Raw genomic sequence first — 14,731 nt, 5'->3', positions numbered from 1 at the left:
TCCATTAGATGCGTTTCATACTCAACACTGTTTGTGCCCCACACACATGATACAGTCATAATATTTGCACAGGCATATTGTTCATATTAACAAAAAATATAATGTGTCAAATCTTTGTGTGTCAAACACAGTTCTTCAAACAGTTCAAGCTTCAGCAGATATTTATGAATATTTACAGACTTATACAGAAGTTCGCTAGAGAGACGAGCTGTAACGTCGGACTCTCTGATTGGACCCAAACACATCGTCCCTCTGTCTCATTGGTCCGTGGAGCTGTCTGTCACAGCCACTCCTGCGTAGCATTGGCTGGTGTCGGTCGGGAGATGATGGCGTTAAGATGGCGTCATTAAATCTACACTGTTTTTTTTTCTCTGCACGTCAACGTGGAGTTTGGAAGCTCTGGATGTTTCCCGATTTTTAATAGATGGTCCCGTTTAGCCTAGCTTAGCACAAAGAGTGGAAGCAGGGGGAAACTGTTAGCCTAACTTAGCACAAAGGCTGGAAGCAGAGGAAAACTATTAGCCTAGCTTAGCACAAAGAGTGGAAGCAGGGGGAAACTGTTAGCCTAACTTAGCACAAAGGCTGGAAGCAGAGGAAAACTATTAGCCTAGCTTAGCACAAAGAGTGGAAGCAGGGGGAAACTGTTAGCCTAGCTTAGTACAAAGGCTGGAAGCGGGGGAAACTGTTAGCATAGCTAAGCACAGAGACTGGAAGCAGGGGGAAACTGTTAGCTTAGCTTAGCTTAGCTTAGCGTAAAGGCTGGAAGCAGAGGGAAACTGTTAGCCTCCATCTGAACAGATCTCCACCTTCCAACAGTTTAAACTCTGAGTCACGTGACGTGTATCGATCAGGTGAAGAAACAGAAATATAAACAGGAACACTGTGGTTTTAGTAGCAGTTAGCGTCTAAGCTAATTGTTGATGTCATCACTATCAAACTGAATCTGAATTATTAACCCTATAAATACTAACATACCCGTTAAAGTGACAACATTAAAGTATTTTGAGAGAGTAATTTCTGTGTTCATGAACGGCTGGTGATTTATTTCCTCCTGTTTGTGCTAAGCTAGGCTAACACTGAGTCCTGGATTCACACAGATTAAAATGTCTGACTGTTCCTTTAACTTGGCCCGTCAGTGTGCTAGGCAGGCTACAGACTCTTATTTTGGCGGTGAGCTGCGTGCTGAGCAGTTGAACTGTTGATGACATCATCACTGTCAGTCATTGCAACGTTGACGGAGTTGGCAGTGATGACATCATTAGCACATCACTTGTTACGATGATGTGACGAGCCGACGTCACAGCAATAGAAAGCACCATATGATGTCATAGTTATCATCAAGGACCACAGGAAGTGACACTGATCTGAGTCTGAACAGAGTGTGGTGAGGTCATCGGTGAGGTCATTGGTGAGGTCATCAGGCGTCGATGCGGAAGGACAGCAGCTTCTCAGAGTGCATGTTGTTGAGTGTCCGCAGGTCGGGCAGCTTCAGCAGCAGTTTGGTGAAACGTGGCGAGTCGAGGTTGTGATGGTTGTTGCCGGCGTCGATGGCGGGTTTGTTGACCAGCGAGCGAAGCGCCTTGATGAGGTTCTCCTGCAGCTGCTCCACGGACGCCACGTTCTCGATACCAAACCGGTCTGAAGAGCAAGAGAAGAAGAACAGGAAGTGTTATTACTCAAGCTCAAACAGATTTTAAAAGAAAGAACGTTGATATGAACAGCTGTTTGTATTGAAGATACAGGGGATTAAAGTTCGGTTGTGTCGTCGCCGTCTGTGATGAACTGTGACGTTCACCGACCTGCTGACACCAGCACCACGGCAGTGAACAGCCCCAGCTCCTGGGCGCTCAGATCCAGCACAGCCAGTTTGTAGCTGAAGTCAAACATGGCTCCCAGCAGCTCGTTCATCCCCATCGCCCGCAGCTCCTCCAGCCTGTAGGTGGCGCCAGAGATGAAGGTCACCGTCTGCTCCTTCACGTCGAACAGGGACGCAAAGCGCACCATCAGCACCTGGAGGAGGAAGATGATGTGGGATGAGCTGCAGTTCCTGTAACGGCCACAAGAGGCTGCAGACAGGAAAACACCCGACATCTTTCCGGGAATATAAAGTCAGTACATCTCGTCTCAACATCAGTTTGTCATTTTGGGAAATTCACCTGTTCTCTCTTTTCTTTTGGCAGGTTAGCTTAGCTTAGCATGAAGACTGGAAACAGGGGGAACAGTTAGCCTGACTGTCCAAACATATTTTGTCTCGTTTGTTTCATCTGCGCACAAACTGAACAGAGCAAGTGATTTCCTGAAGTCTCCACTGACAGGACTTCACTTCCTGTGGACAGAGCCAGGCTAGCTGGTTCCTGTCCTCATGCTAAGCTAAGCTACCACTTTGTGTTTGTTTCCTGTCTTTATGCTAAGCTAAGCTACCACTTTGTGCTTGTTTCCTGTCTTTATGCTAAGCTAAACTACCACGTTCCCTACGTTTCCGACCGACTGAACATCGACCTCTCAGCAGCAGAGAGAAGATTATTGAGACTCCGCCCGTCGTACCTCGAAGGTGCCGGCCTTGAGCAGGGTGACCTGGTCGTTCTGGGTCAGAGCACTGAATCCTGGGATATGTTTGGCGAACTCCACCACCTCTCTGACGGCGGGGGTGAAGGACAGAGAGAAGTCCTCCCAGATCTCCTGAGGGGTCTTTGAGGGGTCGGCGTGAGGCTGCATGTTCATGGGACAGGCCTGGAGACAGACGACACGTCTCTGTTTACGTTTACAGTTCAATTCAAAAAGCTTTATTGACACCGACATTTATGTGTGTTGACAAAGAGCAATTTAACTGGGTTTGTTTTGATTGGCTCTTACCAGCACTATCCCCGTGCGGTTCTTCATCGGACACTTCTGGCCCGGGGTCACATGATCGCCAAGGCTGTCTCCTCCAGTCACATTACTGTTATGCTGGCTCCGCCTCCCGTTGCTGTGGTGATGGTGGTGTGTGCCGTTGCGACCGTTGTCCGGCGGCAGGTAGCGCCCCGCCCCGAGGTTGTTGTTGTGGTGATAGATGGTGTTGAGGCCGTTGGCGTGGTAACCGTTGGGGCAGCGGTTGGGCCCCCAGGGCTCCGCCTCCCCATTGTGGTGGTGGGCGTGGTTATTCTGCTGCTGCTGCTGAGGTGCCGCGTAGGGATTGGTCAGCTTGTCATGGGCGTACAGGAAGGTCTCTCGGTGAGCACGGGCGATGGCGCTGATGGTGGAGTCCAGCCCCGGGCTGGGAGGTGGGGAGGGGGAGGAGGAGGAGGAGGACGAAGAGGAGGAGGAGGGTGGGCTCTGACACGGGGGAGGAGGAAGAGGAGGAGGTGAGGAGGAGGAAGCAGGGGCGGGAGCTGAGGGGGAGGAAGGAGCGAGTGGCAGGGCGGAGGGCTGGGGCTGGGGAGCGATGGTGACGCCCGGGCAGGGAGAGGAGGAGGAGGAGGAGGATGACGAAGACGACGAGGAGGAGGAAGAGGAGGAGGAGAGGCTGGCAAGCTGGAAGTCGTTCTGCAGCTGGTTGTTCACCATGTTGTTCATGGCGCTCTGCATCTCTGCCAACATCCTCTGTTTCTCACGCTTCGGGATCCGACCGAAACGAACCGCTGTGAGGAGGAGGAAGAGGAAGAGGAGGAGGAGGACATGTTACAGATCAGAACTGTAATCACAGCCAAACTAAAATACTCTTTCTTTAACTACATGTTCCTGTTGTCAGACAGACAGGTGTACTCACCGTCGCGGCTCATGCCCACAGACAAACACTTCCTGAAGCGACACTGCTGACAGCGGTTCCTGTTGATCCTCACGATGGTGCAGCTCTCGTTCTTCACACACTTCTTATACTGGATGTTCTGTTGGATGCTGCGCCGGAAGAAACCCTACAGACAGACAGACAGACAGACAGACAGACAGACAGTTTTAATGGCCGTGTGTCCCATAGTTTGGTGTTCACGTTTTCTTGAAGTGTTCAGGATTAAGTCTACTCAGGAGTTCTTCTAGTCTGCTCGAGGTCTTGATGTGTGTCTCACCTTGCAGCCTTCACAGGCGTGAACTCCGTAGTGGAAACCTGAAGCTACGTCACCACAAACTTTACACAGCAGCACCATGCTGTTCAGCTCTGCAACACACACACACACACACACACACACACACACACACACACACACACACATGTCAGAGTCACATGGATTTACTGCACATTTGAACTGAGCTCTCTTCACTTAAAGGAACAGCATCTGTGTTTCAGTAACTCAACACTTGTTAAATTAAATTCATGACGAAGACTTTGTTTTTGTCTCTCGACTCCGTCGTGAACCAAGAATCCAAAGAGGATCAAATCTGTTTCGTCTCGTGTCACACTCAGTCCTACTGGTTTATCTGTCAGGTCCTTACTGGTCAGACTGGCCACAGACTTGCTGGGCGACGCCCTCAGGGAGCCGCTGCTGTCGTCTCGGCCTCGAGGTGAACCTCCTGCTGAGGAGGAGCCATCTTCTCCTGCGGAGCCTGAGCTGCTGCTGCTGAGGGACGAAGAGGAGGACAAGGAGGAAGAGGAGGTGAAGCAGGGCTGGGAGTTGGAGTTCTCACTGTACATAGAGACTGGACTGGTCCGAGCCGGAGAGCCTCCACATGAACCCACGTAGGAGATCACACCTCCTGCAGACAGAGGAGGAGGAGGAGGAGGAGGAGGAGGAGGGGTGATAAACAGCAAACAAACAAACAATAATCAGAAATTAAAAATTAAAAATATAAATGAATGAACCACTAAAAACAAACAAACTGCTGTAAATTAAAGGTCCAGTGTTGGAGGAGTCAGAGGCTGAGGTGTGCTGTGTGTGTGGGAGAACCAAGATGGCCGACATTATAGCATGTATCTAAAGCCAGTGTTTGGTCAGTCCATTCGACATCATCATCATCATCATCATCATCAGGATTCAGTGAGCTTTCAGCTTGTTAGTACTGGACCTTTTTCCTGTTGACCTATTACGTCACAGACCAAACAATGGACAAACAAGTTAGCTACGGTTAGCTAGCAGCTAACTGCTACCATGGTGGACAACTTTACAGCTCTGTACATTTGGTCCGTCCAAAAAGTCACGGCTCTGGATGTAGATTTCTCCATGTTGTTACCGGCTTCTTCTTCTCTTACACATTTAATGCTATTGGATGATGAAAAGTCCGACTGCATGACATCAGTGACAACAGGAAGTGACAGGTGACGGGGACGACTGTAACGTGACACAGTGACATGTTGCTGCTTCAGTCTCATCTACAGATGTGAGAGCAGTTTTCATCCTGCAGCTCCTCCTCCTCCTCCTCCTCATCTCTGTGTGCACCCACGTGTCAGCGCTGCACGTGACACACAAACACACACACACACACACACACGTTGCTATCTGATCATCATTCTGATGGTTTACCCAAATAACTGCTGCATGTATCCACTCAGTGCAACTGGAGTCAGACTCAGTGTTCTGTGCACGCACCACTTTTTCTTTCGCAGGCTTTCACCAGGAAGAAGAAGAAGAAGAAGAAGAAGAAGAAGAAGATGACGTAGCAGCAGATCAGTTACTCCCGGAAAAACAAACAAACTCTATGGCAACCGAGAAGCAGAAGACGCACTTCTGGACGGACGAGGAAACTACGGTCATGCTCCGACAGCCACAGGAGCTAAACATGTTGAAGTTTATGGATGGGAGGAAAACACGAAACACAGATTTATTCTGAACAAGAACTGGAACTAGTTCAATACGCACGATATTAAAAAGGACGCTGCGCTGCCTATCAGACGTACTTTACTGCATGTTTACTCAGACATGATGAGAAGTCCGACTTCACTGATGAGCCGAGCTCTGAGCTTAGCTCCACTACTGTATCTGTCTGAGGTTAGCTTAGCATCAGCTTATGCTATCTAGGTCACTTTCTCTCTGAGATTAGCTTAGCATCAGCTAATATTATCTCGGTCACTTTCTCATTGACGTTAGCTTAGCATCAGCTAATATTATCTCGGTCTCTTTCTGTCTGAGGTTAGCTTAGCATCAGCTGATATTATCTAGGTCATTTTCTCTCTGACGTTAGCTTAGCATCAGCTAATATTGTCTAGGTCACTTTCTGTCTGAGGTTAGCTTAGCATTAGAGCTTAGATCGGGCCCAAAAAATCCAGCCCGACCCGGCCCGAGCCCGTGCACGTTATGTCTGGGACCAGCCCGTCCCGTCCAATTAACTGTAATTAACAGCCCCAGCCCGATTTAAACCCGACATTTTTCAATAAGTTAGCTGTTATAATTAAGAGTATTAAACCACAAGTCTTGTTATTTGAATGACAGAAACATAGGATCTTAATGAATGGCGCAACACGGAAGCATGATTATGTAATAAAACAGGTGTTTATTTTAGGATCCAGGTGGTGAAGGGTTGTGCGCAATGCACAGTGTTGCAACATTGTAACTGAGGGCGGAATTCACAAAAGGATTGCGTGGCTTTTGCGGCCGCTAAACCGGTAAAAATGGAGCAAACAGATACCGTCTAATTCACAAAGCACGCGCAGAGGGTGAAATGCTCCACTAACTGCGCTGCCAAGCAGATTGCGTCTCGGTGCTCCGGTGTTATTTGCACGTATTTAAATGAGGTAATATGCATATATTTGGCGCAAAAATTGCCCATTTCTATGCAAATGAGCCTCATTGATAAACAACGTCTTATTCACTAACACCAGCGCTAACAGCCACACGCAGTTTGAGTGAAGTAAATAACGTCTTTAGAAAGCTGGTGCAAACTGTGGAAGCCTCTCGCCCAGACCTTCCAGTGATGGTGGCAGCAGTGATCGTCTGTTAAATCAGTCTGTAAATAATATTTTGACATTATTATTATAATCTTTATTACTTGGCATCCGAAGATATTGATGCGTTGAACAGGTGACAGTCTGCGGTCGCTCTCAAAACGCACTTCTGTCACGCACTTCAAAAGCAACTTTCAATAATTTATTTTACGAAACGGGGGAAACAAACGTGAACAAAAACGGTTCCATAATTCATATTAAATTCAAAAGATAACGAAAAAACAGCTCCAAGTGAGAGGGAATAGTGATAAAGTGGTCAGACTTGGTCAAATCCACAGCCTCCACCCATCCGACACTGTTAGACTGACTCACCAGCAGACATCACTACATGACGGTATACAGTATTCAGTACTTTGCCAAACAAAGTCTGCCATTGTTCTGCCACGGTGTTCTTGGTGCAAAGCCAGCATTTATACTTTGCCATGTGTGGCTAATTGCAATCAGGGGCAAATCAGGGGCAAACGGCACTCAGCTGCCAAACGTTGTGGGCGTGTTTGCGCTGGTATATCATTAGCGCAATATCCTTTGTGAATAGGACGTTAAGACGGAGCAAACTGCGGGTGCAAGTGAAGTGCAATTCAAGGTGCTATCAGTTTGTTGTAACTTTATGTGTCATACAAAGTGTGGTTTAATTTTATTTTTTATAATACCATAGCGTCCGCCAGGACGTGTGGAAAGGATGACGCAGTTATTCGGCAATTAAACCACTGTTTATAACTGAACAGTACAGGTTACTGTTGGCCGTAACCATGCCAAAACAACCAACAAACAACAATCTTGATAAACAGGCGGTAAAATCACAGTTAGCTTACAAACAGTTATTTACCGCTAGTAATAAATAAAAAATGCCCAAGCTTTGTGCAGCAATAGGCTGCAATAATAGGAAGAACATATTTTCATTCCACCTGCTTCTCGATCCGCATACACAGACATCCACAGAGCCTCTGTTCAACATGGTGGTGGTGGGGTGAGAGAGAACAGGCTCTGATTGGAGGGAGAGCTAACCACGCCCACTTAGGAGACAGGAAGAGTAACCGTTTTCTTAACATTGGATAAGCCTACGGTGGGTTATCTCCTTTATCCAATATCTCTGTTCATACACACACCAGCAGTCGCACTCACACAGCCCTCCTCATCCCCGTCACACTCGCACCTCATTCAATCCCAAACATGCCATTAACTCACAGAACACTGACATTATAGCAGAACATTTACTGCAGGGTCGCTACAATACATATCATAGCCCATAACATTATCAAATCATAGCTTTAAAAAAATCAAAACGTCATATCTGACCAGGCCCGTCAGAGGGAGGGGGGCTCCCGGCCCGACCCGGCTTGGGCAAAGAATCTAAGCTCTACTTAGCATCCGCTAATAATATCTAGGTCACTTTCTCTCTGAGGTTAGCTTAGCATCCGCTAATAATATCTAGGTCACTTTCTCTCTGAGATTAGCTTAGCATCAGCTAATATTATCTCGGTCACTTTTTCTCTGAGGTTAGCTTAGCATCAGCTAATATTATCTCAGTCACTTTCTCTCTGAGGTTAGCTTAGCATGAGCTGATATTATCTAGGTCACTTTTTTTCTGAGGTTAGCTTATCTCCAGCTAATATTATCTAAGTCACTTTCTCTCTGAGGTTAGCTTAGCATCAGCTAATATTATCTAAGTCACTTTCTCTCTGAGGTTAGCTTAGCATCAGCTAATATTATCTCAGTCACTTTCTCTCTGAGGTTAGCTTAGCATGAGCTGATATTATCTAGGTCACTTTTTTTCTGAGGTTAGCTTATCTCCAGCTAATATTATCTAAGTCACTTTCTCTCTGAGGTTAGCTTAGCATCAGCTAATATTATCTAAGTCACTTTCTCTCTGAGGTTAGCTTAGATCAGCTAATATTATCTCGGGCACTTTCTCTCTGAGGTTAGCATAGCATCAGCTAATATTATCTCGGGCACTTTCTCTCTGAGGTTAGCTTAGCATCAGCTAATATTATCTCGGTTACTTTCTCTCTGAGGTTAGCTTAGGATCAGCTGATATTATCTAGGTCACTTTTTTTCTGAGGTTAGCTTAGCTCCAGCTAATATTATCTAAGTCACTTTCTCTCTGAGGTTAGCTTAGCATCAGCTAATATTATCTAAGTCACTTTCTCTCTGAGGTTAGCTTAGCATCAGCTAATATTATCTCGGTCACTTTCTCTCTGAGGTTAGCTTAGCATCAGCTAATATTATCTAAGTCACTTTCTCTCTGAGGTTAGCTTAGCATCAGCTAATATTATCTCGGGCACTTTCTCTCTGAGGTTAGCTTAGCATCAGCTAATATTATCTAGGTCACTTTCTCTCTGAGGTTAGCTTAGCATCAGCTAATATTATCAAAGTCACTTTTTTTCTGAGGTTAGCTTAGCATCAGCTAATATTATCTAGGTCACTTTCTCTCTGAAGTTAGCTTAGCATCAGCTAATATTATCTAAGTCACTTTCTCTCTGAGGTTAGCTTAGCATCAGCTAATATTATCTAAGTCACTTTCTCTCTGAGGTTAGCTTAGCATCAGCTAATATTATCTCGGTCACTTTCTCTCTGAGGTTAGCTTAGCATCAGCTAATATTATCTCGGGCACTTTCTCTCTGAGGTTAGCTTAGATCAGCTGATATTATCTAGGTCACTTTTTTTCTGAGGTTAGCTTAGCATCAGCTAATATTATCTAAGTCACTTTCTCTCTGAGGTTAGCTTAGCATCAGCTAATATTATCTAAGTCACTTTCTCTCTGAGGTTAGCTTAGCTTCACTACTGCCTGCATGTAAACGTACTGAGTGAGGTGCTGAGGTGGATGATGACATCACTGACATAGATTTTCACTCATTTGTTCAGGAGGATGAGGAGGAGGAAGAGGAGGAGCAGAAAACAACAGGTGGAGCACATGTAAGGGGGCAGGGCTATGGGTGGGGACAGCCAGTGCACATGCTCTGTTACTATGGTGACTATGGTCACAGTGACCCTGTGACCCTCTGTTCCAACAACCAGAGTTACACAACAAATGAATGAATGAATGAATGAATGAACAGCTGTTAGACTGTTGACTGTCTTACATTTGAATCCTCATGTTTGATGATGATGATGTAATCAGCTGTCTGACTGGGTCACATGACACAAACATCACAACATTCTGTACAGATGTGTTCTACCTCACACACACGTTTGACACAACAGTAATCTGATTACTCGTCAGATCAGTCTGAAGTTTTCACGCCACAGCTGTAGGAGTGTGACGGTCATGTGACGGAGTGCTGGTCTTTGTTTGTAAACATGTAAACAGCATCATCACATTTTCATGAACATCTCAAAACTTTCAAGGACTTTTCAAGGACCTGCTGTGACGTATTATATCACAGAATTATTCCACATACAGAGAATGTGTCTGTAAACATCAGTGAACTCACTGAGTTTAATGTGAGTCAACCGGCTGCTGCTCTGTTTCCCTCCTCCTCCTCCCTCCTCCTCCCTCATGTGGACTGTGGAGGAGGCTCGTGTGTTGTCAGTAGTCACGCCTCTGAGCCACGTGTGTCCTCAGACACACACTCTCCTCCCTCGGCTGCGCTCACGTTCCCTCCATTCATCTCAGCACACGCAGGCAGGACACATGGACTTGTGAGGACCCTCAGTGATGTCGCACAAATACACACTGAAGTGTTTTAACACCAGGCGTTCCTGCAGATACTTACAAGTCTTTAAAGACACTGAATTCATCTATTAATTTTATTTTATTCTAATTATTCATCTATTAAAACATCCTCCGTCCATCAGGAGTCTGATAAATGCTCCGACAGTGACGATTTGCTCTAAGTCTCAAAGCACCTGGTGACATCTGTTCTCTTTACATGATTTCCTGAACGCCTCTCACGTCAACAGATCACATTTAGTTTCCAGCCGGACGCTCTCTGTCTGCTCGCCAGCTGTCTCTTCACCGGACTCAAAGGAAGTAGACTGTGGCTGTAAACCTGCTGTCCGACACTTGTTTCGGCCGGCGTTCTCCCGTCCGTCTGCTGTCTGTGTGTTACTGTCTCTGAACTCCCTTCGCATCAGGAAACAACAACCTGCAAGCTGTCAACTGTAGAGTTTGGACTCAGATTTGCGTCGTACTTGAAGTCGCGTCTGCTTTGTTGTGTCAGTGAACTGTTGTAAAGATCTACAATGAATAAACCAACTTGTGAACACAGCTCAGAAAAGCTCAGACTCAGAGGACGCTTGTGATGCTGATCTGTGTTCTTGTGTCACATCGTTCAAACACAACCTCCGTTCAATCCTTTCTGTGCCGTGGGTCAGATCTCAGACCGTCCTGACTTCCTGTTGCTGCCGTCAACAGAGCCACTCTCCTCTTAAGGTGCGGACACACTAAACCGACATCAAAGAACTAGCGGCGACGAAAGCCAACTGTTGCGTCGTCTACGTCGCCTCACGTCGCCCTGTGTCAGTTGCATTTGAACACACTACACGGACTACATCCGACGGCCAAGTAGCACGTACGTTCTGCGCCTGCGTGAGAGAGAGAGGAGTGAGAGAGTGGTACATCCTGTCAGCCGAGGGGTTTCCTATCTGTGCAGCCGAGCACCGCAGCACCTCCACGGACTATTACATCCAGACGGTCCCGGTGTTTCCTCCGCAGGCTCCACTTCACTCAGCTGCCCGATAAACCCGCTGCTTCTTCCCACTTTAACCTGAATAACAAACCAGGGCTCGGTGCTCCGGTTGGATCCAAACGGAGAGCCGGGGCTAGCTCAGAGACTAGCGGAGGCTAACTGGCTGTGCTTCCCTCCGGTCATGCTGCGGCTAACGCTCCGCTAGCCGCTCCCAGCTAGCTCCGGTTTGTTATTCAGGTTAAAGTGGGAAGAAGCAGCGGGTCTGTGGGGCAGCTGAGTGAAGTGGAGCCTGAGGAGGAAGCACCGGTTAGCCCCGGTTTCACTACAGGCAGATTCACTCGCTACAGGGGCGAGGAAATAAAACCTGAACAGCCAATCAGAGTGATCTCTCTCACCGACAAGCTCCACCGCCGATTCAACATGCTCAATCGGCCAAAAAGCTGCCGCCGCTGAAGTGCTGATGGTGCGGGACACACTGCAAAAACTAGGCTGACAGACGCTCACCAACGACCCGACTTTGGTCGACGGCCGACCGTCAGCTTGGTGTGTCAGGACCTTTAGAGAATCTGCACGGTTAGCACGAGCTAACACAGCAGCAGCGCTAACACGACACAGAAACAGCTCTACTCTGTTAAACCAGTTAAAAACCATCAGGTAATGTTAGCCATGTGATGCTAACAGTTAGCCATCCAGTTAGCTAATTTAGTCGACTTGTTTCCAAAGCTCCATAACCAGCTGCATCATTCATTCACTCACTCATTCATTCACATTTCACTACAAACTACAGACTCTGCAGTGAGCTGATATTTATGACTTTGCAGCATCAGTGGCAGCAGTGGGACCAAGTCATTGTTTTCCGAGTCACAAGTAAGACTCAAGTCCTGAGTCTTAAATTTTGAGGTTCAAGTCGTAAACAAGTTGTAATAGTCTCTTCACCACATGTGACACACTGTGACAGCAGAGTGTGTCATGGTTGTTGGATGTTTGGTTAACTTCATGTATCAGATCCACACACACACACACACACACACACACACACACAGGAGGAGGAGCATTACGTAATGAGCTCAGTCTGACCGGCAGCCAATCACAGCGCGTGGAGCTGAGTGAAAACAAAGCGCACATGGCCCGGTGTATCGTCCATGTGAACCGGCGGCGGCGGCGGCTGTGGTACTGGGAGCGCGCACGCACGCGGACATCCCTGCCTGTCCACCTGACACCGAGCGACCCACCGACCGACAGTGTCATCGTGACCCACTTCCTCCAACACAACCGGGATCACGGTGCCGGTCCCCGTGATGGTCCTCACACACACATGATGAGCGCAGAGAGGAGCGAGGCGGCACAGCGGAAAGAAATACACGAATAAGAGCTTAATGCGCGCGGACCGAGCGGCGGGAAACACTCATTAACATCATCATCATCATCATCATCATCATGTTCCTGACAGGTGACACAGACAGGTGACACCGGAGGAGGAGCCACAGCCCAATGACACCTGTATTCACCGCCTGACGGTTCACAGCTGAGTCTGCGCTCCGTGTGCCGCGCGGCAAAAAGCTCCAGCTTCTCTGTTGGTGTTTAATCATTCATTCATTCATTCATTCATTCATTCATTCATGTCCCATAGCTTCGTGTTATCCGGGGTCCAGCCCTCCGCAGTCCTCAGAGCCGACACATCAAACACAGACGCGTTTTGACGCGCGGCTTGCCGCTCACACCTGCCGCCTCAAACTGCCGCATCAGATCTGACACATCCCAAAACTCAAAATCCAAATATGAACACACACACACACACACACATACACACACACACACACACACACATACACACACACACACACACACACACACACACACACACACACACACACACACACACACACATACACTTACCACGCTGCATTTCATAAACTCAAGTCAAACACACACGCGCCGCACGCGCTTCAGATCTGACATCACTTTGATTTTGGGATAAGAAGGTGTTGTTTACCTGAGCTGCTGCTGCTGTTACTGTTGTTGTTGTTGTTGTTGTTGTTGTTTGTGTCCATGGCAGTCGTCGTCATCCTGGAGTCCGTCAGTCATGCACGAGAGCGTTTTTTAAAATTCCCCTCTGAGCTCATGACGAAGAAGAGACGCGGCAGCAGCAGGAGGACTGAAGAAGAAGAAGAAGAAGAAGAAGAAGAAGGATCCACCTGAGTGTGTCTCAGAGCACAGGTGATGTCTGTCTGTATGCTGCACGAGGAGCCTGCTGTCACTCGCTGCACGCGCTTCCCTCTCTCACTGTTTTTTTTTTTTTTTTTCTTTCAAACAGGGCGCGCGCTCCGCTGGATGATGACGTGAATGTGCGGGGCCGCCGTGCCCGCACGCGGCAGAAAACGGGACCATGTGACCGCGGGGAGAGCCTCGTGCCCCAGTGACACACTTTCCCGCCCCTCTTCTCTCCTCTGGGTTGTAGCTCCGTGTTTAAAGCTCCGAGCACGTGGAGCTGCAGCCCGCTGCTCAGATGCAGGGGGGTTGTGGGATATGTAGTCACCTCTTCATCTGGGTGCAGGCTGGGGTTGTTCTTCATTTGTATTCATATTACTACAGATTTTTGGAGGCATTTTTTCTTTCAACATTTTGGTGATTTTATATACTTTAATTGTTTTGTAGTGATTTTAGTTTTACTTTAAAAAATATTGGTGATTTTTTTTTTAGTCTTTAAAACTTTTTTTTAATTTTATTTTAAATGTTTTTTCCTTTAAAAACTAAAAAAGTTTTAAGGATTTGCTTTTACCCCCCAATTTTTTGGTGATTTTTTAAAAACTTTTTTGGCCATTTTTTTATTCAACAACAGGTGATTTTCTTTTTTTCTGAAAAAATAGTTGATTTTTTTTTCTTTTATTCTTGTTAGAAACATTTTTTTAAAAAAAACATGCAGGTTTGGAAGCCAGAATAACCCCATGTACGTATCACAGCCAGGAACTATTGCTGGATATTTAAATTTCTGACAGTCTTTGGACACATCATGTACGACGTTGCTTCCATCAGAAAAAAAACCCATAACCAAATCTGAGCTTGAAATAGATATATTTATATTATTATATTTGATCACAATTTAAAATTTGAACAAATATAAACTGTTTGCACGAACGAGAAGAGTGAAAATGAGATTGTCTCTGTTAAGCCAGTTCCAGATGATTTCTCTCTTGAATGTAGAGGGGAAGATTTTCTTTAGTGTAGTTGCGCAGAGATTAGCTAGCTACTTAGAAAG

At 46.8% G+C, this 14,731-nt stretch overlaps 1 protein-coding gene across 2 annotated transcripts; it reads right to left on the bottom strand.

Moving 5' to 3' along the window:
* Nucleotides 1–13,747, bottom strand: nr1d1 (nuclear receptor subfamily 1, group d, member 1). 2 transcript variants are annotated; one of them, XM_049561057.1, is made up of 8 exons: nucleotides 13,469–13,747; nucleotides 4,405–4,665; nucleotides 4,041–4,129; nucleotides 3,746–3,890; nucleotides 2,854–3,617; nucleotides 2,545–2,730; nucleotides 1,800–2,010; nucleotides 1–1,638 (listed from the first exon to the last, which is right to left on the bottom strand). In XM_049561057.1, exons 1-8 carry the CDS (start codon nucleotides 13,539–13,541, stop codon nucleotides 1,418–1,420), a joined length of 1,950 nt encoding a protein of 649 aa, XP_049417014.1. In that variant the 5' UTR covers nucleotides 13,542–13,747; the 3' UTR covers nucleotides 1–1,417. The 2 variants fall into 2 exon arrangements, with proteins under 2 accessions (XP_049417014.1, XP_049417015.1); XM_049561058.1 differs by lacking the exon at nucleotides 13,469–13,747 and adding an exon at nucleotides 10,279–11,971.
* Between the last annotated feature and the right edge of the window lie 984 nt (nucleotides 13,748–14,731).

This window comes from Epinephelus fuscoguttatus, linkage group LG19, assembly GCF_011397635.1.
Source record: "Epinephelus fuscoguttatus linkage group LG19, E.fuscoguttatus.final_Chr_v1".
Lineage (NCBI taxonomy): Eukaryota > Metazoa > Chordata > Actinopteri > Perciformes > Serranidae > Epinephelus > Epinephelus fuscoguttatus.
The sequence above is the reverse complement of the archived record's forward strand: the minus strand, read 5'-3'. Positions and strand labels throughout refer to the sequence as shown.

Coding starts and splice junctions, on each gene's coding strand:
- nr1d1 (XM_049561057.1), bottom strand. CDS start 13,541: ATGACGACGACTGCCATGGACACAAACAACAACAACAACAACAACAAC. Junction 3,891..4,040: donor ACGCCTGTGAAGGCTGCAAG/GTGAGACACACA, acceptor GTCTGTCTGTAG/GGTTTCTTCCGGCGCAGCAT. Junction 1,639..1,799: donor CGTGGTGCTGGTGTCAGCAG/GTCGGTGAACGT, acceptor CTTGCTCTTCAG/ACCGGTTTGGTATCGAGAAC.